This window comes from Chenopodium album, chromosome 14 (genome assembly GCF_948465745.1).
Source record: "Chenopodium album chromosome 14, dcCheAlbu1.1, whole genome shotgun sequence".
Classification (NCBI taxonomy): domain Eukaryota; kingdom Viridiplantae; phylum Streptophyta; class Magnoliopsida; order Caryophyllales; family Amaranthaceae; genus Chenopodium; species Chenopodium album.
This window is the reverse complement of record NC_137847.1, coordinates 9,803,239-9,831,193: the sequence shown is the minus strand read 5'-3', so window position 1 is coordinate 9,831,193 and position 27,955 is coordinate 9,803,239. Positions and strand designations below refer to the sequence as shown.

At 35.3% G+C, this 27,955-nt stretch overlaps 2 protein-coding genes across 3 annotated transcripts; one reads left to right on the top strand and one right to left on the bottom strand.

Annotated features, from left to right (window-relative positions):
* Positions 1 to 9: 9 nt before the first annotated feature.
* On the top strand, positions 10 to 17,238 carry LOC145580030 (protein CTR9 homolog). 2 transcript variants are annotated; one of them, XM_081637346.1, is made up of 24 exons: positions 10 to 314; positions 728 to 794; positions 882 to 1,076; positions 1,404 to 1,504; positions 2,650 to 2,703; positions 2,861 to 2,977; positions 3,566 to 3,629; positions 3,721 to 3,935; positions 4,433 to 4,517; positions 6,877 to 6,938; positions 7,146 to 7,187; positions 7,564 to 7,632; positions 7,738 to 7,830; positions 7,908 to 8,174; positions 9,551 to 9,631; positions 10,278 to 10,436; positions 10,875 to 10,973; positions 11,196 to 11,297; positions 11,701 to 11,808; positions 11,902 to 12,126; positions 13,767 to 14,033; positions 14,113 to 14,184; positions 15,744 to 16,061; positions 16,376 to 17,238. In XM_081637346.1, the coding sequence occupies exons 1-24, from the start codon at positions 174 to 176 to the stop codon at positions 16,550 to 16,552; spliced, it is 3,180 nt and encodes a 1,059-aa protein (XP_081493472.1). In that variant the 5' UTR covers positions 10 to 173; the 3' UTR covers positions 16,553 to 17,238. The 2 variants fall into 2 exon arrangements, with proteins under 2 accessions (XP_081493472.1, XP_081493471.1); XM_081637345.1 differs by having other exon boundaries at positions 11 to 314; positions 6,877 to 6,977; positions 7,095 to 7,187.
* Positions 17,239 to 18,379: 1,141 nt separating this feature from the next.
* Positions 18,380 to 20,632, bottom strand: LOC145578859 (growth-regulating factor 1-like). Its single transcript, XM_081636156.1, has 4 exons — positions 20,075 to 20,632; positions 19,537 to 19,984; positions 18,913 to 19,402; positions 18,380 to 18,720 (listed from the first exon to the last, which is right to left on the bottom strand). Exons 1-3 carry the CDS (start codon positions 20,280 to 20,282, stop codon positions 18,922 to 18,924), a joined length of 1,137 nt encoding a protein of 378 aa, XP_081492282.1. The 5' UTR covers positions 20,283 to 20,632; the 3' UTR covers positions 18,380 to 18,720; positions 18,913 to 18,921.
* Positions 20,633 to 27,955: the final 7,323 nt, after the last annotated feature.

Below are 27,955 nucleotides of genomic sequence, written 5' to 3'. Positions count from 1 at the left end.
ATTACCTCTCTTGGCAGTGAAGGCTGCAACTTCCAATTGCACATACAAAATCAAATCACCACTTTTAAGCTCAGCTTTCCTGCTCTTTCTTCTCTGCTGATTCTGGAAAATTTCCCAGAAAAATTTGATGAACTAGGGTTTCGAAAGGGGAAAATCAATCATCCTGTTCATCAATGGCGTGCGTATACATTCCAGTTCAGAATTCTGAGGAAGAAGTTAGAGTTTCTCTCGATCAATTGCCTCGTGATGCCACTGACATTCTTGATATTCTTAAGGCCGAACAAGCTCCCCTCGACCTCTGGCTTGTCATCGCGGTTCGCTTTCTCTCTTCGCTTCGGTTCGATTTTCAATAAATTAGGGCGTTAATTGAATTTGAATTACTTGGAATTGTTGATTTAGGTTTAATTCGTGGTTTCTGCTAGTGTTAGGGTTGTTAAGTTGTAAAAATATTATGGAATTCAATTTAAAAACGAGAACTTTTCGAGATTTTCTCAGATTCTACTTGAAAAAAAATCAATGGAAAGGTTTATTGTTGTTGTTGTTGTTGTTGTGTTTAGTTGTAGTTTCATGCACTTCGGCACTGTCACTAAAAATCGGCTCGAATTGATTCCGGGGTCACTTGTTAATTCCGTTTAAAGTAGGTGTGATTATGTTAATTTGAGTAGAAATTCTGCTTTCTGTTAATTTTATGACTTATTGTGGTTGGGAATGTGGTGGTGTTTTGTAGAGGGAGTACTTTAAGCAAGGGAAGATTGAACAATTTTGTCAAATTTTAGAAGAAGGTTCAAGCCCAGGTAATTTCAGAAGAAGTTGTGCTTTGTTATTAGTTGGCTTTCTCTACTATAGAGTTTGAGGCTTAATCTGTTTTATGTAATTTTCAGAAATCAATGAATACTATGCTGATGTGAGATATGAAAGGATTGCCATTCTTAATGCGCTGGGCGCTTATTATAGCTATATTGGAAAAATAGAGACGGGTCTTAAGGAGAAGGATAACCATTTTGCTAAAGCAACACAATACTACAATAGAGCGTCAAGAATTGACATGCATGAATCGTCTACTTGGGTTGGCAAAGGTAAGCGCTAAGCACAAGTACTTTTCAATTGAATGACTTGTCAAGAAGGATTTTTAGTTGTATGCAACAGTTTTCCTGTGAGCAATGTGGTTGGTTGGTATCTCATGCTCTCATCCTTTATTGCAATCATACTTATAGTCATTAAGAGATGAGAATATTTATTTTCTTGTATTCAGCAGGCATAGCTTATGAATTGAATGACATGCCAAAAAGGATTTATTATAGTTTCATGGAACTTCATTGAGGATTATTCTCTGGCGATTTTATACTATCAATACTCCGGATAAGGATTTACTGGTAAACTTTTTATCATCTTTGCTGCCGCAGGCCAGCTTTTACTAGCTAAGGGTGATGTAGAGCAAGCATTTAATACATTCAAGATTGTACTTGATGGTGATCCCGATAATGTTCCCGCTCTTCTTGGACAGGTATCTATGCTCTCTATCTTGGTTAATGAAGAAGGGACATTTATTACTTAAGATAAGGAAGCTGGATATTAGCTTTCTGGTGGCTCATTCTGTAATTCTCCCTTTGTTATGTGCAAGTTCTTTTATGTTTCTTACAGTTCATTCCTGCAGTTTATTTGTATCATGGTTTTAAGTTGCTGCTGTTGTAAAATTGTAACCATTATGGTTAATTATTATAGTGGCACTTACTTTATTATGGTGTTGCGTTACGTGTTGTGGTTGATGTGCCGTAATTGTTGTATGGGTCATTCATCTGTATCGTCCTTTGTCTGCTTTTGTAGTTTTTCATTTTTTTTTTTTTTTTTTTTTTTTTTGGGTTTATTGGCCATTCAATTTATATTTAAGGGTCCCTAAGTCAAGATATATTAGTTAGCCTGCTGGAAAACTAATTAGACTTGACCAATACATCTCGTATTTGATTATTGGCCTTTTAACCTTACTCTCCGTGTCCTATATTTAGCTTTCCATTTTGAGTGGCATACGCTTAGAGAGAGAGAGAGAGAGAGAGAGAGTGAGTGAGTGAGAGTGAGAGTTTTCAACTTTAAAAAGGAAATGAGGAATTTTATTGGTTACATCCCGAAAAGAAAAGTGGGAAGTCAAATTGGGGACAGAGAAAGTGTTGGTAAGATAAGAAAATGAGAATTTTGGAGAATTAATTTAAATTCTTAATTTGAAGAATTAAAGACAGGGAATTCGCCTTGTTTCTATGTCATATGCAGCAGCTTAGAAAAATTTGTCTCTCAACAATATTATGCATGCTATCCTGAACTCATTGCTAACTGAACTTGGCTTTGAAAAACTGACCTTGTTATATTTGAATTCAGGCTGTCTCTTTCAAGTTTGTTTAGCATGATTATGTCCAATATCCTTGTGACTGATTTTTTTTTTTTTTTCCCAATCTATTGCAATTCTACACCCTCCACTGTGCCCTTATTTTCTTCTTGTTAATCACAAACCTGAAGTGGGGCGAACGCAGTCCTGTTAGCTTAGTGTGTTTTTTTTTGTGTGTGTGTGTGTGCCCGGTTCATTATTTCAATTTGATTGTTTCAAGCATGCTCTGTATGTGTATCTTTCTCTTCATGTATTAATGATCTATGTAATTGCAGGCATCTGTTCAGTTTAATCGTGGACGTTATTCTGAATCCTTGGAATTGTACAAGGTCAGTTTAGCCTGGCTTATGTTATCTGTGGGATTCCTTTGAAGTAGTTTTTATTAGATTGTTTACTTATGGGCCTTGTGCTATTTTGATTGCACATACTGCTTGAAAGTGGATAAGTGTTTATTTGTTACTAATTTAATTTATCAATCTTTCTTAGAGAGCCTTGAGAGTGTATCCTGATTGTCCTGGAGCTGTCAGATTAGGCATAGGTTTATGTCGTTACAAGTTAGGTCACTTTGAAAGGGCCCGTCAAGCTTTTGAGCGTGTATTGCAGGTAAGAAAACTTCTTTTATTTGCTGTTTCTTTTGACATTTGGGGATAAGACCAGGGTTTACGTATGTTTAGGCACACTTGAGGGCACAGTTGGCCACAGACATAAACACATGAATTTGGTGTAGATGAATATCCTGGGATTCTATATACACAATACACGTACGTTATGTTTTAACCTTACCTGCCCTTGCTGGGTATTTGATGCTTCAATGTTGGTACTTAGAACTTTGTTTCAGTCCTAAAAGATTAGAATTTTCATAAAATAGTTAACTTTTGGACTTTAACTCATGTCTGGCACTAGTAGCCAAGTTAAAGCAATTTAACTGTGATTATGGCCTAACACTAAAGAACACATGAATTTCCATTGATCTCAAGGGATTCTACGTGTATCTATAGCTTGTTTATGTTTTTAGTAAAGTTATAAGGCTTATTCATCCTTTCCCATATTTTCTTTATATTTTTTTTTTTGAAGGGGTGGGGGGGGGGGGGGGGGGGAGTTGCTTGATTTCCTGGCTCATTATTACCATTGATCATGATTACTTTATGATATGAGATTCTTGATATAATTAAGTTGGTTTTTGATTTGCAGTTAGATCCAGAAAATGTTGAAGCTCTTGTGGCTCTTGGGGTTATGGATTTGCATGCAAATGATGGTTAGTGACCTGTGAATTTTCTGGATGGTGGTTGTGCTCTGAGCTTAATCTCGATTTAACTGAAGTTTCCTCTTTGGTGAAAAATTGACAGCTGCTGGGATTAGAAAAGGGATGGAAAAAATGCTGCTTGCATTTGAGATATATCCCTACAATGCATTGTCTTTGAATTATCTGGCGAATCACTTCTTTTTCACTGGTCAACATTTTTTAGTTGAGCAGCTGACAGAAACTGCATTGGCTGTTACAAATCACGGACCAACTAAAGCTCATTCATACTATAACTTGGCTCGATCTTATCACAGCAAGGTCTGAGAATGTTCTTTATTTATTTTAATGTAAATAAATGTGGAATTCCTATCATGTAGAGTATACAATTGACTAAGGAGAAAAAGATCTAGAGTGAACCCTTTTTCCCTTATATTAATTCTATTCAGCTGTTCAGTTTTGTTTTTGTGCCACTCACCCGTTTTTTTTCCTGCTTTCATTATTTCTAAACCCTAGTTCTACTGATTCTACTTCCCTTTTATCTGCTATACCAGCGTACCAGGTCATTCTGAATTGTAATGTAAAATTGTAACTGATCATGCCTCTCCTGCTACAAGCTTTTTGTATTTTGATAGCCTAATCTATCTTGTTGGCTTGCTATAATGTCTTAGATAGACAGATAGTATTAGTGTGTTAGATTTCTGATTTCTTCCTCTTTCTCTTACCTTGTAACTGGTTATGTGTTAGATTTCTGGTTTTGAACTATGAAGATTGATCTCCTCTATCTGTGTTAATATGATGGTGTATCTTTCCTGCAGGGAGATTATGAAAAAGCAGGTCGTTACTACATGGCCTCTGTTAAGGAAAGCAGCAAGCCTCAGGAATTCGTGTTACCATATTATGGTATGTCCAATGAAGTTGTTTCAATTGACTTTGTGTTAAGAGAAAGGGTTTGGTTTAGTTCTTAGCAAATCCATCTTTTGGTGCTTCCTATGATTAAAGCTAACTATATACTTCATCCAGTTCTTTTTACTTACAACTCACCATATGGGCTCGCAATTTAAGGAGGTTTAACGAACAAATTGTTTTTAAAAAATTGCACCAATATGAGAAAAGGACTTGGTTATTGCGGTTCTATTTATTTTGATTAATTTGTCCATTTACCGTAGCTAATATCTTCCTCAAATTGGGTGCCTGTGAGGTGAGTTGTAAGTAAAAAGAAACAAAGGAAGTATTATACATGAATATATGATATAAGGGCTGAAACTTCAGAGTTTTATTTTCCGTGCAAACAACCTTAGAAAATGAAAAATCTGATTTTTTTGCTCTCATGGATCACTAAAACCAGTTGGCGCCAAAATTAAGGTTGTAGTGACTCATCCTACTGTCTCTACTCTCTAGTTACCACACTAGTATATACAGACTACTAACTTTCAAAAATCAACACTTTTTTGATAATTGGGTTTTCAGGCAGATAATAGGCGCTTCATATGAGATCTTTAGGTTTTTCCTTAAAAATGAAAAAGGGTTGTCTGCTGCTGCTTGGTTCTTTTATTCTTTTTAGTATGCTATTTCTAATATTTTGATTCATTCTAATGGAGAAACCCAGTTTGACCACTGTTAATGGACTGTATAGGTTGTAGGATTGTAATGTATTATGGAATTTAAAAGAATTGACCTTATGAAGTTTTGCAAATAATTATCTAGCCTTGTCTATCAGTCTGTCTAGCTCAGGTTCTTGTTACTTGAGATTTTATGTTTCATGTTGAATGTCGGTTGTTTATGTATATATTTTGTTGTTCTTGTAGTCTGGGTTTTGCTTTTTGCTTTGGATTGTCTGACTTTTCTCTTTCTGTGTTTCTTTATACTCGTGACTCGTGAGTCTGAACTTGATATATTATCTTCCAGATACTGCCCTCTAACCTATTAAGTTTCTAAACATTGGGTGCTGATCTGTCTCTTCTCCCTATAAATGCTCCTTTGGTACTCTTTCTGTTCTTAGAAGTTCTTCCCATTTAGAATCTAGACACAAGTTACAACTTAAGAGAACCTTCTAAATCCTTTCCAAGAAAAAAACAGTCAATGGGGTCTTGGTTAATTCATCTTGTCAAGTACTTTTATGTAATAGATTAATCTTAGGGGGGGCAATTTGGGAAGTCTTATACTTTAGACAAACATTTTAAAAAATCGGATTTACAATAAAATATTGTACATCCGCTTCAAAGTTAACTTAAAATGATCAAAAGTTACCCTATAATGAATGAGTTATCCTGATATAAATTAAAGTTATTTAAGCTTTATGGATAAAAGTTACCCTAAATTCAACAAAAGTTATCTCGATATACAGTAATATTACTGTTCATCGGATGTATACAAAAGTTTTTGAATACTTTAGGGCTAGTAGTCCTTGGCCTTAGTATAAATAGGGGATAGTATATGCTATAGGATGTCATGTGAATTGTGAGGAAAAATGTTGAGAGTAGTAACCTCAAGTTACTAGGAGAGTGATAACCTAAAGTTATCAAGAGAGTAATAACCTTAAGCTATTAACCTATCACTTTTTGTATCAAATTCTGCCATTATTAATCATAATTCCAAGCTTTCATCTTATAATCCATATAATATACAAATCTGAAAATCAGTCCATTACATTTTAGAATATCAAACTTTTACTAACATGTAAATACAGATATTAACTATTGAAAATGTGCATTGTCAAACGTATCAAAAGGAAATGGGAAGAAGCCGAAGAACTTAAAGGAATGAAGGAAGTACCATTATTTTGGTGACAGTCACACCGATATTAATTACATTTACGATAAGATTGGTTTAGGACCTGTCATGCTGTGTGAAACAGTCTTAATTCCTAGAAATGCGTCTGTTTGTTGCCTTGTATTTCTCACTCGTATATCTTGACGCAGCTTCTTGCTGTTCCAAAGTAGCAGAACTTTCTCTCATCCCTGGGAAAATTAAAAGATATTTGTGTAGATACATGTCTGTTTGTGCTTAATTTAGATTCTAGGGTAAGGCATTGGACTAATTTGACTGTGTCTGCAATGTTAAAGCTTGATTATACTGCTACATCACTACAGGTACAGAGATAAGTGCAGGACACTTTTTGGGGGGTTTTGTAAAATATACACTACAGTACTACACCCTGACCCTTTTTTGCCTTTTAAACTGGCTACATCACTTGATTTGTTTGCTATCTATCTTTTTACCTCATACTTAAGACCTGGGCTAAAGTCAAGGCCTTCTGCAGGTCTGGGCCAAGTACAGCTCAAATTAGGAGACTACAGAAGTTCCCTTGCCAACTTTGAAAAGGTTTTGGAGGTCTATCCTGAGAACTGCGAAACTCTGAAGGTTGGCTGCTAATTCTGGAATTTTCCTTCTTGCATTCAGGCTTTATAGACTCAGGAATGACGTTTCAATTTGTTTGCTAATTATTTTTATTGCCTTTTCTGTTTAATTTATTTTTAGTCGCTTGGGCACATTTATGCTATACTTCACCAGACAGACAAAGCTTTAGAGGTTTTAAGGAAGGTTACTAGAATTGATCCACGTGATGCTCAGGTGATATATTCTCTACTTCTCCAAGTGTTTGCTCCAATTTCCATGTATAACTTAAGTTGGGATCATTTGTAAAAAATTACCATGCAAAATAATCAGTTGGTTGTTTATCTGTTATATAAGTTAGGAAACTTAAAGTGACACCTTTTGAAGAAAAAAGTAGAACCTAGAAAGCAGGAGGGAATGTATTGCGTAATTATAACTTTAATTTGTTTTGGCTAAACTTGGGATGTCTAATAATGGTGGGTTTTTAAAGTGATTTCTTTTTGTTTTGATTATTTGATTTATATGCAGTTTTTGGTTGCATGGATTGTCATATAATAATTGTCTAATTGTAGTTTTGGTGTTTGGAATAATATATAATGCAACTTATACGCAGGCATTTTTAGATCTGGGTGAAATTTTGATTACATCTGATACTGGAGCTGCTCTAGAAGCTTACAGAAATGTGAGGGCTTGTCTACTATCAGATACTGTATTTTGTCTTTTTTAGTTCTCTTATCCTGAATCCACTTATTGTATTCAGTATTCACAATTTCATGCTTCTTGATAGGCGCGCCTTCTGCTAAGGAAAGTTGGTGAAGATGTACCGATAGATCTTCTTAACAACATTGGGGTTCTTCACTTTGAGAGGGGAGAATTCGAGGTTTGTTTATTTCTAAAGGTTGTGCAACTATTGGCTTTTTCAAGATAGCATAGTAAATTCTTGGTATTTAATTTTAGCTTGCAGAGCAAACTTTCAAGGATGCTTTAGGTAGTGGTATATGGCTTTCACTGATAAATGGGAAAGAAAACAATTATGTTGTGGATGCATTCACAGCTTTGGTTCAGTACAAGGATGTGCAAATTTTCCATCATCTCGAGGAAGAAGGAAGTAGTGTGGAACTACCATGGAGCAAAGTTTCAACAATCTTTAACCTGGCCCGATTACTCGAGGAGTCACATAAAACTCTAAGCGCGATTTTGCTGTATCGCTTGATTTTATATAAGGTAAAAATAGAAATTTGGCTAAAATAATTTCATCTTTTTATTGATATGCTAAATATGATTCCCCATTGATGAAAGTGCACTCAATACTTTTGTATAAGCAATATTAGGTCTCATCTCATGTTGGGCTAAATTGGTTATGAAAACCTTTTGATGATAAGGCATATATTAAAATTTAAAAGTCCCTGTTATTAGCGAAATTGCTTATGGATGTAGTGGAGCAAATGAGATATTCCGTGTGCTTTAATAAAGTATGCTAATACCCCAGTACCTCTTGTTGAATTTTTCACATCTATAGCATATTTTACATTTTTATATTATATAGTTATTCATAAAATATGGGATTGGAGGGGCTGTATCTTGGAGGACTTAGGTTTTTAGTGCCTTTGAAAAGTCTATGCTATGTATTTGTATTTAATGTGCAAGAAAGATCTTTATGTGAGAAGCTAAGATATATGTTCATTGAAAAAGTGGGAATCTCAATCAATTGTGAACACACTGAGGTTGTCAGCCCACATTGAAGTAACAGTGATAGCTTCTATTTCTGGCACCAGTTCAAGAGTATTCATAAATAATACTATTTCTGTAATTAATGAATACTCTTGAACTGGTTGCCCTCGAATATTTCTGGCACCAGTGATAGCCCACATTAATTACTACTAGCAAAGATCTCTTCAAGGGCATAAAAACTATTTCTGTGAACTGAGAAGTATAAAGGCAATCTGTTATTTAAGAATATTCTATTGAGCCCTTAAAAGAATATGTGAAATGACGATGCCATCATCGTTCAAGAGAATCTGTCACTTGGGGGTGGGGGCATTTAGCCAATATCGATTCTGTTAAACGTTGAAATAGTTAAGGAGGCCTTGGTTTTCTCGACTGCTTAAAATCGAAAGTGTGATTACCATAGCATTCTTATTTACAAAGGCTTACTTCGAATGGTGTATGAGCTATGAAATAACTTCTAGAGAATATTTTACATAGAAAATCTGTTTCCAATGTAGTTATGGAGGTTGTTATGAATCAAAATGGTAAGTTAAACTATCCATGCTTGATTTTATAACTAGCAGATTGTGATTGCATTTTACGTGAAGGTACAGCCTTATTGTTTTGCCCCTCTTACCCTACCACACTGGGGCCTTGTTAATAACATATGGATAATTGTTGATGCTGAATTATACATCCTTAATGGCTTTAGATGTCTTTTCATTACTAGTTCTCCAGGATATGGACTTAATTGCTTCTTGTTTACACAGGAGCCCAGTTCTAACTACTCAACTCTTCTACTCTCCTCCCCCTTGGAAGGAATGAAATTTAATATTCTTCCACTGAGTTCTGTATGATTTTCTGGCCTTAATTGTTTCTAATTTATTTTGCAGTATCCAGAGTATGTAGATGCTCTTCTAAGGCTTGCTGCCATAGCTAAGGCTCGAAGCAATATTCAATTGAGCATTGAATTGGTAAGTCCATTTCGTATGATATAGCATATTTTATTCCTCAAAGAGCTCACTTACATAAATTTATTTATTCTGGTGGCCTAAAGGGCTAATGTTCTGGAAACAATCTCTTTTCAAATCATTCCTAAACCACTTCTTATCATTCTATGGCAACTTGTGATCCATAATGATCTGGAACCCCAAATTCTGAATGCTGACATTACAAAAGGATACCTTTGGATGTACTAGCTTGTTTATGTAAGATATGAGGGTTTCACAATGACTTAGTATCTTAGGGCCCATTCAGTATCACTGTCAGTTTGTTTTTATTTTATTTTATTTTTATATACTTTTTTCAATAAACTTAAAAGATAAAATTAGTCATATGCTCATACCATAATAATCATGGTTATTTTGAAAAACGGACAAAATATACTGGAAAATGCTCATACCTATAATCATCATGGTTATTTTGAAAAACGGACAAAAAATACTGGAATATGCTTTTTGTGGTTTCCATAATTATGTGTTTCGTTTTGTAAAAAACAAAATCTGACAGCAACAAAACAGAAAAAAAGAAGGAAAAAAAAAGGAAAAAATTACAAACAAGTCCTTGGTTTCTTATGTTGCTTTTATGTCTTTTTGATGGTGAAAATCTTTAATTTTTCAGGTTGGTGAAGCACTTAAGGTGAATGATAAGTGTCCTGGTGCTCTTGCTATTCTGGGATGCTTGGAGCTGAAGAATGATGAATGGGTTAAGGCTAAGGAGACTTTCCGTGCTGCTAGTGAGGCTGCTGATGGGAAGGATTTTTACGCTTCTGTCTGTCTGGTGAGAATCAGACTTTACTCCAAACATAATTACTCTAATATAGCTAACTCTTGTTCTGGCTTTTTTCCAAATATAAAAATTGTTAGATATAAAATAACGTTAAGCCTGCTACTGTTTAGAGCTTCATTTGTGATTTCATTGTGTACTATATTATCGTTTCAAAACTGCACTTTTTTGGGTCTTTTAGAAGCAGTCCTTGTAGTTTGTCATTGGGGAGAATGTGTACATCATGATCTCTCCCAATTCTTCCCTAGCTGTTGTTTACTAACCATATCAAGTATTAACAGTCATCTCTTTCTGTATCATTGCTAGATTGCAACCTTGTCATTGTTCTTATAAAAGATCTTTTAAGTTTAATAATAGTATTTACTATAAACATCTTATTTTACTTACGCATCTGTTTATTGTTTACATTTTGTTTTCTTTTGCTCTTATTAGGGAAACTGGAACTACTTTGCTGCACTTGTAAGCGAGTTGAAGAAACAGGTCAAGCACATTCCCGTTCATCTGGAGAAGGCGAAGGATATGTACTCAAATGTAATTTTTTCTGAAGATATCATTTTATTGTCATTACTAGAATAGATTATATTTATAACACTTGATAACAGATTGTGCGGTTGTACCACCTTTCTCCTTCAGTATTCATATATATTTAGGCCGTGGGGTGGGTTGGTTAGCTTTGATCTTGAGCTATGCTCTTTCTGTCAAATTTTATGTTGACAATTAATTTTGAAATTTCTTTGTCTATTGTGTGACAAGGTCTTAAAGAAGTGCACCTCCAATCTGTATGCTGCCAACGGGCTGGGAATGATTCTCGCAGAAAAGGGACAATTTGATGTTTCCAAAGAAATATTCACACAGGCAAGTTTTGCATGAATTTTTCCTTTAAAAGAATTGTGTACTTTTTCTGAGTTAAATATCTGCTTTCTATTCTAAATTTAGGCTTCAGATCCTCTGTTTTCATTCTGCGAATTCTCTTACTCGATTAAAACCCTTCCCCAATCAGAGTATGTTACTGCAGAGTTGTATATTTAGTCCCACCATGGCTCCATGTCAGCTTTAGTGGTTTCTCCTTGACATTAGTCGCCACTTACTTTTACTGAACAATGAACACCATCAGTTTCCACCACATCAATGAGAGGGCTTTTTTTTTTGGGGGGGTGGGGGGGGGGGGGGGGGGGTCACCTAAAATCTACTGAATTCCATCATTGTGTAAATGGCTTATTACCTTAGAGTGTCTAATTTATTTATACATCTGCTTCAGGTCCAAGAAGCTGGAAGTGGAACAATTTTCTCTCAAATGCCAGATGTGTGGATAAATTTGGCACATGTGTACTTTGCTCAGGGGAATTATACATTGGCTGTAAAGATGGTGCTTGCCCACCCTTTTTCCTTCTCATGTGCTCAATTTGTTATTTAGTTTCTAAACCAAGGTAACATCGTTGTTGTGTTGCCTATTTTGCAGTATCAGAATTGCTTGCGGAAGTTTTACTACAACACAGAGTCTCAACTGTTTCTGTATCTCGCCCGGACTCATTATGAAGCTGAACAGTGGCAGGAAAGCAAGAGGACACTACTCAGGGCCATTCGTTTGTCACCTTCGAATTATACACTTAGATTCAATCTTGGTGTTGTGATGCAGAAGTTTTCAGCATCCTTGTTGAATAAAGAAAAGAGGTCTGCCGATGAGGTGATTTACCATACCTACTCATTTGCTTTTATGTGAATTCTTTAAATGTCTTGGTTTCTGGAAATGTGAAGCATCTTTTAAGTATGGAAAGGCTATATATTATCGACTGTGTAAAGGCCATTTTGGAATTGGATGAAAGAGAATGTGAGCTACCAAGTAGGTTTCCATGTTGGGGCCTGTGTTTACTTTTGCAGTGTACTCATTTAGTGCTCTTTGTGGGGTGAATCTTTGATCAAAATGATTACTAATTCTGGGGCCTCCTAAACATTTTTTGGGCTACCCGGCCTACCCTTAGAAAGTTCATGGCTTACTTTATACCTACCAATTGCTTTCATATAGGTGATTGCATTTCTGCACCAAAATCTGACACTGTGGGTCACCTGAGTCTTGAGTTTACTTGTGATAATCTTCAAAATCTGTCTGCTAGAAAAATATACAGTGTAGCTGGCTGACAGCTTTCCGCTTTCTGTGTATAATACGTTGCTAGTTGCTACCATTACACTGAATATCTAAGGAAAATGCTGGTGCAGGTAACTCATTTATTTCTCTGCTCCCTTGGATTCTTTAGCCACCCATTCTCACAATCTAAAGCCAGTATCCAGCTAAGTTACCAATTTTAACAATGTACTTGGCAGCAGATAAACTTTAATCACTGGTGTAGTTTCTCCCTCCAGCCTTCTTTTCTATGACTTTAAATCTCTAGGCTTTGCCAAGGCTAATATCTAAGGCTGTCAATATCATTAATTAAGTTCGCTGGTAGCCAATTTTCCTATCATTGTTTCGCTTTCAAGCTTCGGCATCCAATAATTTCAAATATTTGAATTCCTATTTCATCCAAGACATTTTTCTGAGTGAACTCTGCTAGTCTTTTGCAAGAAATAGTTCTCTAGAAAAAAAAAGAGGGGGGGGATGATACCCAGACAGTGGAAGGGTCAAGGTATAGTGGCTACAATCAGATAAAAGAGTAGGAGAGAGAGAGAGATGATAATATTTTAAAGGAATATAGCACACCAATTAGTAAAGGATAATGTCAAATTTTTTAATACAGTGATTGTTCTGATGAAGGTGTGGGAAGAATTTTTATTTGGTTTACACTTTCTGTTTGAATTAGCTGATTCTCTCAATATGTTATACTTCTTCCATCATTTAAATATTGCAACAATTCGACTTTTATGTTTGCCAATGTACAACTTTGACCATTAATATTTTTGTTCTTAAAAAAAATGAAGTTGTCTATTAATAATTTACATAATAAATATAATTCATGTCTTGCAACAACTTCAACAAAGCCTTACCCCCAAAATGATTTGGGAATAATTCACATGTCTTAGTTTTAAAAAAAATGGTGTATGAATAGTGCAATAGTCCAATTTTTCTAATTGTCAAAGAACAGGGGAAGCATTAGTTTTCTCCTGAACTTAATTGTTATCCGTGATTGTACAATTAACTGTCTTCCTGCTATCCTCCTGGGTCCGATTTTTTTTGCCCCAAAATTTATGCTATTAGAATTCTATTTTAATTTCTGGTTCTTATTTTTACCTCGCTTTGATGTGTAAATGGGTTTTAGTGTCATCCATTTATTTCTTAAACCTTTTTTTTTTTTTTTTTTTTTTTTAAACTTTTTTAATGGCTTGTTATAGATGCGCACAACGGTTTCAGAGCTGGAGATTGCTATTAGCGTGTTTGGACAGCTCGCTGTGGCTTTTAATCAGAATATTCACGGGATTGATGAAAAAAAGATTGAGACACATGTTAGCTACTGCAAGCACTTGTTGGAAGTTGCAAAAGTTTATAGAGAAGCTGCTGAACTCGAGGAGCAGCAGAGCCGGCAGAGGCTAGAGCTCGCTCGTCAGGTCACATTAGCTGAGGAAGCTCGTCGTAAAGCTGAAGAACAGCAGAGACTTCAGGTTAGATTTCGCAATTCACTGTTCATTAGAGACGAATTATGTCATGCTGTTTACAATACACTGATATTTTCCAAAACAGATGGAAAAGAGAAAGCAAGAGGAAGAGCTGAAGCGAGTGAAGGAAATGGAACAGCGATTTGAACGTGTCAAGGCAAGTATCATCAACTAAGAACTTTAAATAAAACATATACTTTTAACTTGGTAGTTTCTGGCTTGTTGCTGCTGTTGGCTTGCCATGTAGACATGTAGTGGAAGTATAATGTGTGCCTGTCTCAATTTTCATTTTAATATTTTGTTGTAGCTCATGCAAGTTTTGTTTATTCAATCCAGATGGTCTTTACTCTCTTTTAAATGTATGCATTTGTATCTTTGCACACTTGCATTCCATTTCCCATCTTAGTCTTCTTCTTTCAGTGATTCAAGACATGTAGTTCCTTAATTTGCCATTGAACTTGTTGGATTTCAACCTGCTTACATTTGATGTGTTATAATTTTGTACTGATACTATTCAACTCTGAGGGGAATAATCTTGCACTCTTGCAATGTACATAAAACAACTATCTCATTAGTTGGTTGTGGTAAATGATGAGTCCCAGTGATCATCAAACCAAAGCTTACCCTTAAGAAACTGCTTTCCAAATTCCAATGCTCTTAGAGTGAAAATAAGGTTGCCACTGTGTAATATGATAAATTAGGGTGTGCAGAAAGCATCCATTCATATATGATTGTTAACTTGGGAATTGGAATGTCTAATTAATATGTAGCAATCAAAGTTGTCACTGCTAAAACTCCTATCTAGATTTAGTATTCTGTAGTTCTAGTGTTCAACTGTCCCATTTTTCTTACAATCAAGTATTTTAACATGATTTTGGCAATATGAGTTTAATTGAAATATACCCATTATCCCTTCGCCATACTCAATTTGAGCTTTCGGCAATACCCTTTATAATTGAAGTATTTTAACATGATTTCAGCGAATACCCTTTCAGGGAATGAATATCTGCTGCTAGTTTCATTTCAGCAATTCGAGTAAACCTAAGCTCATATGTGAAGTTAATACTGCAGAGGGAATTTATCGTTTAAAAAGCTGATATGATGGTATTATTTGTCTCTGTATATTTCAAGTATCAATCTCTTTTGGGTGTATTGACAAAGGACGATAGGACATTTACCATAATGATTTTTTATCACCTTATTCAATATCGTGTCATTGTATCATCTCTAGATGCATAACACTTGACAAAGAGTAATGAACACAGGTCATTTTCATCTTCGTTGGATTTAGTCTGTTGGTATCTGAGATTCTGAGCTCAAATATTCACCGTAATCCATTATTGAAGAATGGTTAAAATTAGTCAGTAGATGGTCAGTTGGTCACTCTAGTCATGTAATTTATTTTGGTAGGTCCTTATCTAGCGTGTCTTAGAGAAGCTATGTTCATAGGCGAGGATTGCTAATGAGTCTGTTCATTGTGTGCCATGGGTGATTGGTAGATTAGTTTGGATTGAGTATTTTCTCTCTCTTTTTAGATGTCTTTACTGACTTACAGACTGCCTTTCAGCTTTGATAATCAAATTTAGCTCGCCCTTTGGGGCTTTATTTAAATTTTTAAAACAGGGGAAAACACAATTGTCTTTTTTCTTAAGATTCTATAGCTACAAGTACTTTTGGGTCTTTTTTCTATGAAAACTGAAAACTTGGATATTTCAGGAGCAATTGAAAAGTAGCAGTCAACCATCCAAACGAAAGGAAAGAGCTCAAAGTGAAGATGAGGAGGGTGAGCATAGTGAGAAGAAGAGGAGGAAAGGAGGAAAGAAGAAGAGGAGGGACAAGAGCGAGAAATCGCATTATGAGACTGAGGAAGTTGAAGCTGACAGAATTGAATTTCAAGAAGATATGGATGAACACCTCAACGATTATGAGGAACCCACTAATCAGCTCGATACGGTTTATGATGATGAGGAAGATATGGCTCAAGATCCTCTTGCTGCAGTTGGGCTTGAAGATTCAGATGTAGAGGACGAAATGGTAAGCTCACTATTATATTTTGTGCACTTTCTTTCATTGATGTCGTGATGAGGCAACCTTGCATTGATCATCTTTTATGTAGTAGTATTTCTTGTGTTTAGTATATCTTTTATTTCTCATACTACATAAGAATTTTCTTTTCTTTCGGTGTGATGCTTATGGATGATCAATTTGATAGAATCCTGAAGATTACCTCCAACATCTCCAAACATAAATATGCTAGTATAAATTGAAATTTTGCTCTTATACTATGTGCGCAAAAGTAGTGAGATTACTTTGTTTTGCTGAAATGGCTCCATCTCCACTTGATAAAGGATGCACCTACAACTGCAAGTCGGCGGAGGCAGGCTTGGGCTGAATCCGACGAGGATGAACCTGTATATAGGCACGAAGATTCCAGTCCACTAGGAGAAAACACACAGCAGCATGAGACTGGAACCATAAGAGATGATGAAAACGAAACAAATGTTGAGGCTGATGATATAGATTGATGTGAGCGCAAGCTTCCCAAAAGGTAACAAAAGTGTGCTAAGTTTTCCTTAGGCTAGATGGAGATTTGGCTCTCGAGGCCTCGAGTGCAACTACAGGCAGCAAGGGCTGAAGCCTGAAGGTCTTGACCTGGAATTTAGTTGCACTTTGGTGTTTGGAAGTTGTTCAATATCAGTTTTCCCAGAGGATGCGCGTGCCATTAAGAACTTGTGTAAAAGTTTAACTTAGGTTTTACTTATACGAGATTAGAGTTGTTTAGGTTATAATTCCCAATCTTTTTCTATACATTAGTTTTTATAAGGCAAAAGCTAATGAACGCCCCAGGGGCGTTGGATAAGCTACCTAAAAGTAGAAAGATTAAATTAAAATGAACATTAATTACACCGATTGATGCGTGATTTTGTCATGTTTTCCCAAATTAATACTACTTTAGGTATTATTTTAAATGCTTATCCAATGCTCCAAGGGCGTTCGTTAACAAGATCATTTTTACAAAGGGCCTGTAACTTCTTTTTTTTTTTTCTCTTTCTGTATCAAGCTGCCCTAGTTTTTATATAATTATTTTTCCTTCTGCTGAATATTATAGGAATATAATGTACTAAGTTAGGTAGCATTTATTGTTATTCTTGCGTATGTTCCCGAGCTCACATAATAATAGTAGACCTAGTGACACCCATAATTCATTTTATTTTTCTTTAAGAATTTTGTCTGATTAAAAGTGCTTATAGTGCCTTGTATTTATTTTGTACACAGTTCAGTTTCAACAGTTAATCACCTTAATACATATTGAGATTGAGAAGACCCCAACCTTTACAGTTTTTGGGTCCAATATTTGTGGGTTAAACACTTGAAAGTTAGAAGCGAGGGGAAAGAGTAAGAGATCTTCCTATTTCAACCCTCAGTTGGGGGATTCAACCCTCTATAGTGTAATTTGAACAACACTTGAATTTGAACAAATGTTATATATCTCTGAATCATACGAGTATTCAAGTAATAGTGTAGACTGTGTATTGCCATACTCCAATATTAAGACCAGCTATTCAAAAAAAAAAAAAAAAAATAGAGCCAAGAGATGTAATGCAATTGAAATGGAGTATTTGTCTACCTTGGATTCCAATTAGATTAGCTTACCAAACTACAAAAAACACACCCTTAAAAATAAGGGTCATAAATGTAGCTATCAGCTATCTAGTTGCCTGTCTTATTCAGTTACTCCTCTATTAATAGTAATTGGATTCCACAAGTTAAATTTATTACACTATCTGTCTAAGATTTTAATGGCAGTTTAATTAATCTTTTCTTAAGTTCTGAATAACATGAAGTTTTATCACAAGGGAAAAGCCAAAACTGGCATCTGTGGGACCCAACCTTAATATAATCAAACAAGTAGAAGTCTTAAAACAAACAACAAAAGCTCTGAAAACTGAAAAACCAACTTCAGAACCTGCCAAAAGGGTCAAGCTGTCATCTGCCTTTCAAGCAGAGGGAAACTAACACCTCCTAAAACCTAAAAATATTCTCAACAAGCTTATTTATCCAAGCACGTAGTATAAAACATGGAGTATTGATCAATCTCATACACATAAATACAGTATCAATAATTCAATAACGACAAATGACCGGAACACTCATTTCAGAGATATTTTAAGAATGCTAAATACTAAAATGAGTGTTCTGTGCAGAGTCATTTCACAATTGACAGGAAAGAAAGGAATAGAATAGAATCAAGAAAAGGCCATAGGAAAAAATATATATATATGGGTTCTTTTCCTTTAGAAATTATGATAGTGTATACCAAAAGAAAAAGAAAAATATTAACACAATGATAATATCATAAAAGATTAAATTGGTACATAATTTGAGTCAGTCACACTTTTCAGAAAAACTCCAATGAAAATACATTGTCTTCTTGCACAGTCCAGTACCAAGTCCTATCACTCCAGATAACTTACAGACTACAGAGATAGCAACAGAAATACAAAAAAGTTCAAAAAAAAAAAACCTAAAATGAAATAAAATGAAAAAGTTAAAAAAAAAAATAAATAAATAAAAATTAAACAGCAGACTGACTGACCCCCCACCCACCAAATTTCAGTAAAAGCTCTCTTTTTCTGGTGACCTTTGATTCAGAGTCCCACTCACACCCAGCTCTTGAAATTCTCAACTTCATCTGCAAAAAATAAATAAAAATAATTATTTACTAAAAAAAAAAGAAAGGACATAATATGACAAACAAATATTTGTCACATTAAAAGCCAACACCAAACAACCCCTCCAAAAAAGGGCAAAAAAAATTAGAACTAAAAAGCATATTATTATATACTCTTATTATGAAAAAATTAAGAATGTAAAACACAATTACCAATTATAATTAAGTTTCCCTAGAATTTGTGAGGAAAAAGTCATGATGATGAGAAGAAGAATTAGGGATGGAAATAGAAAGCTGAGTAGTTGATGAAGAATCAAGCCATGAATTATCTCTTCCTCCTCTTCCACCACCACCTTTTATAGGCCATTCATCAAAAAAATGATGGGTTGTTTTCTCATGAAAATTCTCTCTTTCATCTTCAACTTTCATTGATAAATCACAGTTAAAATCTCTACCCCAAATGTAGCATTGCTTCTCTTGTTGCTGCTTCGCCGCGGCGGCAGCAGCAGCAGCACTACCATTGTTAAGCTGCTGCAAGTAATTGGGATACCCACCACTTTGCTTTGAATGATGATCTAAGTTACCTAGTTGCCATGTTTCTTCCATTGGTGATCCTGAAAATCCTCTCATACTTGATCCTGAACTTTCTGTGAAAAATGCATGTTCCCCCACTTCCTCTTTTAACCCTTGGTAATACCTTTCCCTGCACAACATAACACCCACATCCCATATCTGACAGTTAGCGATAAATAGTCACGCTGATAATGTAATTTGTTAAACTCATAATGTGACAACTAAATTGACACGGAAAGTAAAAAGAGGGAAACAAAGACAAACCTGTTATAGTCCTTGTGATTGTTTTTGAAAGGAGGGTAAAGAGAATTACAAGAGGAATCAGGAGAAGGGAGAGAAAACAGAGAAGCAGAAGAAACAGAACAAGGGTTTTTACTGAGAAGTGATTGATTGGTCAAAGATGCTGCTGCTGATGCAACTGTCAGTGATGAATTTGTAGTTGAACAATTATTATTATTATTACTACTAATATTATTATTATGACTATGATTATGATTATTATTTGAAGAATTTGAATTTGCAGTAGTCAAAGGTGATGATTCCACAGGCTTTCTTGAACGGTTCTTGCCTCTGTGCATGTGCCTTTCACAGTACTTTGAATCTGGGTATGCTTCTTTTGAACACCTCCATTTTTTACCATCTGTTCTTCTGCATCTTCCGGGTTCTGGGTCGATTTTTTTACCGTACCCCATTTGATACGGATTCCATCCCACTGCAAAAACATCGGTTACATTATAAAGAACGCCATTACATTAAAAATACAAAGTGTTCGATGTTTCGAAATGAGCATAAAAAAACTTACAAGGGGAAGGTTGGTAAGGGAATAGCTTAGATGAAATAGATGAATCGAGGCTGCGCTTAACAGTGAAGAGGAGATCAGAGGGAATAGGGATTCCAGCAGCCATGTATTTGTAGATTAGAGCTTGGTGTTCAAGTTCTTGCCATTGTGTTGCTGTAAATGGGAACTTTGTTCTTCCTCCTGCTGCTGCTGTTGCAGTTGCAGTACTCATTGTGGTAAATTTAACACAGAAAGTAAGAAAACTTTGTGATTTCTTGAACAAAAAAAACAGGGGAAATTGTAAGAACAGAGCAAGCAAAAACAGGGGAAGTGAAAAAAAGATGGCTTCTTTTGAAGAGAGAGATAGAAAGAAGAGTGGAAGTAGTGTGAATTGAAGTGAAGTGGGAAGATTTAAGAGGAGGGGGAGGAAATATTTATTTTAAGGGACCACTTAGAGAGAGAAAGAAGGGGAGTGTTTGGCAGAATCTTCTGTACATGGATAAAACTAATGGTTCAGATGAGCAGAGGTTCTGCTGCTATACTGCTGGTACTGTTACTGTAACTGTAACCCACCTCTTTTTTTGTAAAAAAAATTAATTTTTTTTGGGTTTGTTTCTCTCTCTAAGATTTTGGTTTCTCTCTCTAGAAGAGAAGGGGGGTATGCTGTGAAATGCAGAAGTCTACTGCAGAAATAATGACTGCAACTCTGAAAGTCTGAAGCAGCAGATGCTGGTGTAAGTGCTGTTGCTGTTAGGTTTCAGGGATGCTGAAATGTTATGGCTAAAACTAAAACTGCTGCATGTGTGCAGCTATTTGTCTCTGCCAATCTTTTACAGAATCCCATAAAACAAAAACTAATGAAAGAAAGAAGAGAGGTGTTAGTAAAAGATTTGTTGGTTTATGTGCTCAGATTTAGACAGCTAATTCTTTGTTTTTACATCTTTCACTAACTGTTAATTTCTCTCTGTCCTATCTTGAAACATTTTTAATTTGGAAAGTTTAACCTTAGTAGAGACTAGCACAACTTCAATCTCGTGAATTTTGTACCATAAACTATGGAGTATTGGAGTATATTGGCATATAGCCAAGTGTTGTGCATTACATAAACTAGAGAAAATATAAGTCGATCTATTTGATAAACAAGTGAAATATACTAAGGAGCATAGCCGCATTTGACTTTATACTCACTAAATTAGGGGAATAAGAAGGAGTTGTTTGGTTGACAAAATCATGAAATGTTGCGGTTCATCCTTTGCAACTCAAAAGCAGAAGTGTTGACAATCACCAACTACAATTTAGGCATCCAATCTTATTATGCTCCACCACAATATAAAACGAGGTTTTGCAATACTCGTATCAAAATTGATAATGTTTTTGCAGTCAACTACGGAAGATTGCAAATAATATTGGAGATATCTTCATACCCTCCAAAATTTTGCATTAGATATTTGTCACATCTATTGTGCAAGCTAAACCAAGCAGCAAAGTTGATTGCAAATGTGGGTCTTCTTTTTTTTTTTTTTTTTTTTTTTTTTTTTGGGACAGAAAAATGAGCATCTATCAATTGTTGTAGTAATTGTTTTAGAAAAAAAGAAAAACAAAAAATTGTTGTAGTAATTCTAAGTAATCTACTCATCTCCAATGCATTCTCCAGGTGAGTCTGGCTTGACTCTAGTGAGGAATCTGAGGATGGTTCCTAACCTAATGTAATTCTTAATTTACCTAGTTTAAAACATAATAATAATAATAATAGATAATAAAACTAGGTATCTTTAAAAACCTTAGAAAATAAAAATAAATATTTCATACTCCGTAAGTCGGTATGACATGTCTCTAACGATTTCAAGTGTTTGAGAAATGATCGCCCTTGGATCTGAATCTTGTAGAGTTAAGGAACCTACAAGTACTGTAACAAATACTTTTGTGTCAAACATATATATAGGCCTTTTCTAAAAAATCTAAGGAATTATCACATGATTATTTGACTAGATTATAAGAACCAACATTTAACAATAAAATTATAAGTACTCCTTATAATACACTCCATTTATTTTGTGAGTATAAAGTATTCCGTATAATTTAGTGGAGTAGAGAAGTACATAAATAATCTAATAGTGATTCTTCATAGAGTAGAGGGTGTAGAGGAGTTTTGCAATATAGATGTAATAATTATAGTAAGTAATTTGAAACCGAGTGAGTATGTATACATTTGTTTTTTTTAGTTGAAAGCATAGATCGCAAAAAGCAAGTGCATTAAAGCCTTTTCATCTATTACAATTCTCTTAAATCATTTGTTACATTACTTTGTTATTGCACCAAAACTTTCCTAATAATTATGTGGGGATAAAAATAAGAAAAATCATTCCAATGTACTGTCATATTCATCATATTACAGAAATTGGTCTCATAATCATAAAAATAAATGGAGTGATAAATGAATATTCACATCTTGCCAAATGTATCTTTCTATAAATTTACCTTGACTATCTTGTACTAGCTTTTTTCACATGAGTTTCACCTCCTGCTCTTTAAAGCTTTTTGGACCACTTACTGAATAATTTACTACTGTTATTAAATTAACTAATGAACGTGAATTTGCAGAATAACATAAATTACAAGCTGCCTCAATTTCTCATTCTCTTTGCTTCACCCCACCATCCTACTATCTATCCTTAGATCACAACTACCAGCTTATAAATTTTCTTGTAAGATTTCTGATAACAAAATCTATTGCCATAAAAAAAAAATTAAAAAATAAATAAAAAATAAATTAATATGCTCTCTTAAACGGTTAGACCCTGTTCTTTTAAACTTAATAATAATAATAATAATAATAATAATAATAATAATAATAATTTCTTTTTAAGAAAATAATAATAATCCATTTTATTTCTTTTCAGACTGATCTAGTTCCACTCAAAATAACAGGACCTTATCTGTATCATTTGTCATTTCTAATTCATATTTATAGTTTTTTTCTAGACCTTAAATGTAAGAATATATGATCTTACTGAAAAGTATTACATCAACTCATTTGGTGCGTAATCCACTTAGAGATGTGAATTTTGGTCATTCCAACCCCAACTCCCCCCTCTCCTCTATGGGCAGGGGTGAGACAGGTCTTTGATTAGTTCCACTAGCATTCCTAAATCTAATACATTCTCTTTTTTTAAAGTACATGGATCACTTTGACCAGACACACGTGACAATGCATAACTTTAATCGAAATTCCACATGTTTTCCATGATACTCTTAAGTGTTAGTGTCTCTTTAGTATTTGTGAACATTACTAGCAATGGTTATCAACTCTTATTTGTTTGTGTGTTTGTCATGTCTTGTTCATTCAATGGCACTGTGATGAACTATATTGTGTGTATGGGAATCTTGTGTCGTTAACACAATTAAGTGATTTTATTTTTTAGATGATGCAATGGATAGGGATCGTGAAAGTCCTTTTTTACCTGTTTTAAGGTCATTTTAGTTGGTTTCGAGTCTTATTTAGTCATTTTTGGTTTATTTTAGTTTGATTTTGGTTTGGTTGTAATCATGCGATACTTTTACGAGTATCTTTGGTGTTTTTTTTTTTTTTTGTGTTTCAAAGAAATGCAGTAATTTTCTTGCACATTTCATATTATTTTTAGATAAAAAAATTAATATACGTTAAACGGGTAGGTAATGGTTAGCGGATATCCACTTAATATTGTCATCCCTACCACGGAGGCACACACGTCCATGCCAGAATTATGCATGTATGTATCATGTCAAATACGGGTTTGGTCTGGGCCGCATTTGTCACTAATAGAAATAATCCACTGCACAAGACCAAAGGAGGTTCCATCCTAAAATCATATGCCAATAATAGGAGTATTCCCTTTACCTTATAAAGTTTATCAATGTAGGACTCTTACATAGTTATATGTGTTATTTGATAGCATATAGTTCAATATACCAACTATTCCGACTTTAGTTGTTAAAATAGTTGCACTAACCTCAAAATTTACTGTCCGTTTTCAAAAATCATGAACTAAGAAAGATCTTAATCTTCAATAGTTGAATATATATACTCGTATAAACAAATTCTGAAGTTAATGTTTCTTCTTTGGTCTTTTACGTGTTTGAGCAATAATTCGTACTTCCTCCGTGTTTTTTTAAGTGTTATACTTACCGAATTCGGTCGTGTTTTAATAAGTGTTACACTTCTTTTTTTGGCAAAAAGCTACATTAAAATATTATATCTCTCTCCTCTTATGGTCCCCACCCAAACCCACTACTACTTTTTTTTTATTATATCTCACCTCTCACATTTATTACTTTTTAATAAACTATTAACACCACTATCTTTCTTTTATAATTTTTTAATACTCCAACTACCCCATTTACCTCTTATTTTATTTAAGTCAATTAAATTACCTAAAACTATATGTCGGAGGGAGGAAAAATTTAACCAAATTTAGGTGATATTAAAAATTGAAAAAAAAAAAAAAAAAAAAAAAGGAAAGGTGTGAGAAGCAGTTGTAGAAGCCAAATGGGAGGGCAGAGACAAGAGTGGGTACGATCTGAGCATTTTACTGCAAAAACTGTCTTTTACTTTATTTCTTCAGTCCACCCACTTCCTATTTGACTTTTTTTTTTTTTTTTTTACAACATAATTCACTGCAATTATGTTTAGGCTATATTTAGTTTACCTTAACAAGCTTAAGAGTTGGTGGAAATCTCAGAGCAACACCAACTACGACCCTGTTTTTTAGGGCCCGTTCTGTTTAGCTTAATTTCAGTTCAGTTCACTTTAGTTGTTTAATTCAGTTTAATTCAGTTCAGTTTTTAATTTCCTTCTCTCATAAACAATTCAGTCTAATTCAATTCACTTCAGTTCAGTTCAGTTCAATTCAGCTCACTTCAGTAAATGAGAACAGGCCTTTAGAGCTGTTGTGCTCTGCTCTACCCTGCTCTACTCTGTTGAAATTTGTTCTGCTCCGCCGTGCCCTGCTTCGCTTTGTTTAGAATTAATAATTAATAATAATTCAAATTTAATAAAAATGAAATAATTTAAATTTATTAAAATAACTAATATTTATAGATAATAATAATTAATATTTAATAATAATAATAATCAATATTTTATAAAAATAATAATAAGAATTAAAATATAATATTAATTGATAATAATAAATAATATTTAATGGTAATAATTAATATTTTATATTATTTAACACATTTTCTAATGTTATAAAAAGAGTAAAAAAAATCAAATAATAATAATAATAATAATAATAATAATTCCTGGACGGGTTGTGACTGATGCGGCTCATCGGAAGCAGGTCAAGTACGAATCTAATTGTCAAGCGATTGGATATGGTTTCATTCCCTTCTCCTTTTCTTCACTTGGGGAATTAGAGAAAGAGGTTGTTGCATTACCGGGGTTCAGAAATTCTCGACGACGCAAGACATTGGGCACGTGCTGCTGCTCATATAATTACTAGAGTAGGGTTTGCTATAACTAGAGGAGTGGGGGGCCCTCGGCTTCCCACTAATTTAATAATAATAATAATAATAATAATAATAATAATAATAATAATAATAATAATAATAATAATAATAATAAGTTGAGAAAACGGAAGTTCTCTGGCCCTCGGAAGACCCACGTAGCCGTCTCAACGGTGTCTTTACTCCTAATATTGCTCGTCCTATGCATGGTGTTTAAGTTGTTTCGTGGTACTCTCAGTGCAGATTCCTCTTTCTATGGTGAGCTTGTTTCTCAGATAGTGTCGAAAACCATTGTGCCAATGGATGCTGTTGCTAAGCTTGATGATCCCCAATGTCAGTTGTTACTACTTCGTGCATGTACTAGGGTTTCAAAACTCTACTTTTCTATGCGCACTTGTCCCCCTCGTCTTTTTGAAGTGGCACAGATTTCTTTTGATGTGGCCCTACGGGCTTCTTTGGAGCGCATTGTAATTGCTTTGGGGCCTGGTTTTGGTGATTGTTAATGGCGTCTTGCCACTTTACCTTTTACTTATGGAGGTCTTGGTGCTTATTCAACGGGTGATGTTCGGCACTATGCTTTCCTTGCGTCGCGTTTGCAATCTACTGGTCTTCAGGCTATGCTTCTTCGAGATTTTGGTATTGTTGGTCCGGGACCGGCCTTCGATGATGCCCTTAGTATTTTTAATAGGATTGTGGAGACTGACCTTTTAAGTAACTCTAGTGAGATCGCTACTCCAAACTCATGAAGAAATTGGCAGATATATATTTCGCGAAGGTTACTGCTTCTGCAACATCCACTTTCTCCTTATCTCTGCCTTAGGTTGCCTTATGGAAATCCTAGCTAGGGGATCACACTTCTGCCTGGTTACAAGCGGTCTCAATATCGGGGTTGGGTCAGACTATGAATCATAAGGCTTACCGTTCTGTTCTTTGCTACGGTTGGGTATTTCATTGTTCTATGTTTCGGCAACATGTTCAGACTGCTCAAGAGTTTTCGATGGGGATATTTTTGGGGATTATGTTGTGTCTTGTGCTGGGATGGTGGGTATTAAATATCGACATAATGTTGTTCGCGATACCCTTGTTGATATTTGTTTCCGGTCCGAGATTTCTGCTCGAAAGGAGATTAACGTTGGGTTGACTGGTGGAAACGATGGGGCTATTCGACCAGCAGATGTGTTGCTTTATTCCTGGGACAGAGGCCTTGATATATGTGTTGACTTGACGGGGTCTTCTCCTTTGACACAATTAGGGTTGTCTGACTTCGTTCCTGGTCGTGTTGTATTGGTTGCGGCTCAGCGAAGGCGGGACAAGTATGGGACACGTACGTAGCAGGGCTTTGGGCTATGGGTTTCTTCCTTTCTCCTTTTCTTCATTGGGAGAATTAGAGAAGGAAAATGTTGTGTTGCTAAAGAGGGTTCAGGCGTTCGCTAGGACTCAGTATATTAGTGCTCGTGCAGCTGCTCACATCTTCATCAAGATAGGATTTGCTATGGCAAGAGGGGTGGGGGCCCAGATTTTATCTCGGCTCCCCTCTAATTTCTCGTAAATTGATTGACTTCGTAGGTTTTTGTCATAATAATAATAATAATAATAATAATAGAATTTCTCTCGTTTAGGGGCGATTAGGGTAGGGCAGGGCAGGCTTCCACGTCCTTTTCCGGCGCATTTTCCGGCGATTAGGGTCGTTCAGGTCAGGCGTGTTCGCGTTAGGTGGTTCCGGTGGTTCAGGCGGCTATTTTAGGGGTAATATTCAGGTGGTTTTGGGCTTTTTTGGTGCAGTTTTGAGGCGCAATTTCCAGGCAATTTTCAGGCGATTTTCAGTCCGGTGTTTTGCTGCTTGTTTTCCCCTGTTTCCGGCGACTTTGAGGCGTATTTTCCAGGTGTTTTTGGGGCTGTTTTCAGGCGGTTTTAAGGCAGGTTTCGGGTCAGTTTTCTGTTTCAGTTTGGGTGTGATTTTGGTGCTGTTTGAGGGCTGGTTTCAGGCGTCTTTCTGGTCGTTTTTGAGGCATTGTTTTGAGGATTTTGGTGCTTTGTTTCTGCTCTGTTTTCAGTCGTGTTTTCAGTTGCGTTTTTGGAGCATTTTAGTGCATATTTCAGGCGGCTTTTGGGTCAGTTTGAGGGCTGTTTGCGGGCTGTTTTTCTGGCAAAATTCTGTTTGTTTTGTGGCATAATTCAGGTTAGTGCTGCTCCAGTTTTAGGTTGTGTTTTGTAGCAGTTTTGGGTGCAGTTTATGGTCTGTTTCTGGTGCTTTTTCCGGCGTATTTCAGGTGCGTTTTGGTGGTGTTTTTGGTGTGTTTTGGGTGCAGTTTTCAGGCAGCTTTATAGGGGTTTAATTGGCAGTTTTCAAGTGTCTCTTGGGAGAGTATTTGCAGCCTATGTCCGGAGTCGTTGTGAAGTTTCATTGTCCGTTTGTGGGTC

What these genes read in the sequence shown, in the direction of transcription:
- LOC145580030 (XM_081637345.1), top strand. Translation starts at nt 174, where the DNA reads ATGGCGTGCGTATACATTCCAGTTCAGAATTCTGAGGAAGAAGTTAGA. An exon ending in AATCCTTGGAATTGTACAAG is followed by an intron (nt 2,704 to 2,860) that starts GTCAGTTTAGCC and finishes AATCTTTCTTAG; the next exon opens with AGAGCCTTGAGAGTGTATCC. An exon ending in CTCGATCTTATCACAGCAAG is followed by an intron (nt 3,936 to 4,432) that starts GTCTGAGAATGT and finishes TCTTTCCTGCAG; the next exon opens with GGAGATTATGAAAAAGCAGG.
- LOC145578859 (XM_081636156.1), bottom strand. Translation starts at nt 20,282, where the DNA reads ATGAGTACTGCAACTGCAACAGCAGCAGCAGGAGGAAGAACAAAGTTC. An exon ending in CCCTTACCAACCTTCCCCTT is followed by an intron (nt 19,985 to 20,074) that starts GTAAGTTTTTTT and finishes ATGTTTTTGCAG; the next exon opens with TGGGATGGAATCCGTATCAA. An exon ending in AATCACAAGGACTATAACAG is followed by an intron (nt 19,403 to 19,536) that starts GTTTGTCTTTGT and finishes TATGTTGTGCAG; the next exon opens with GGAAAGGTATTACCAAGGGT.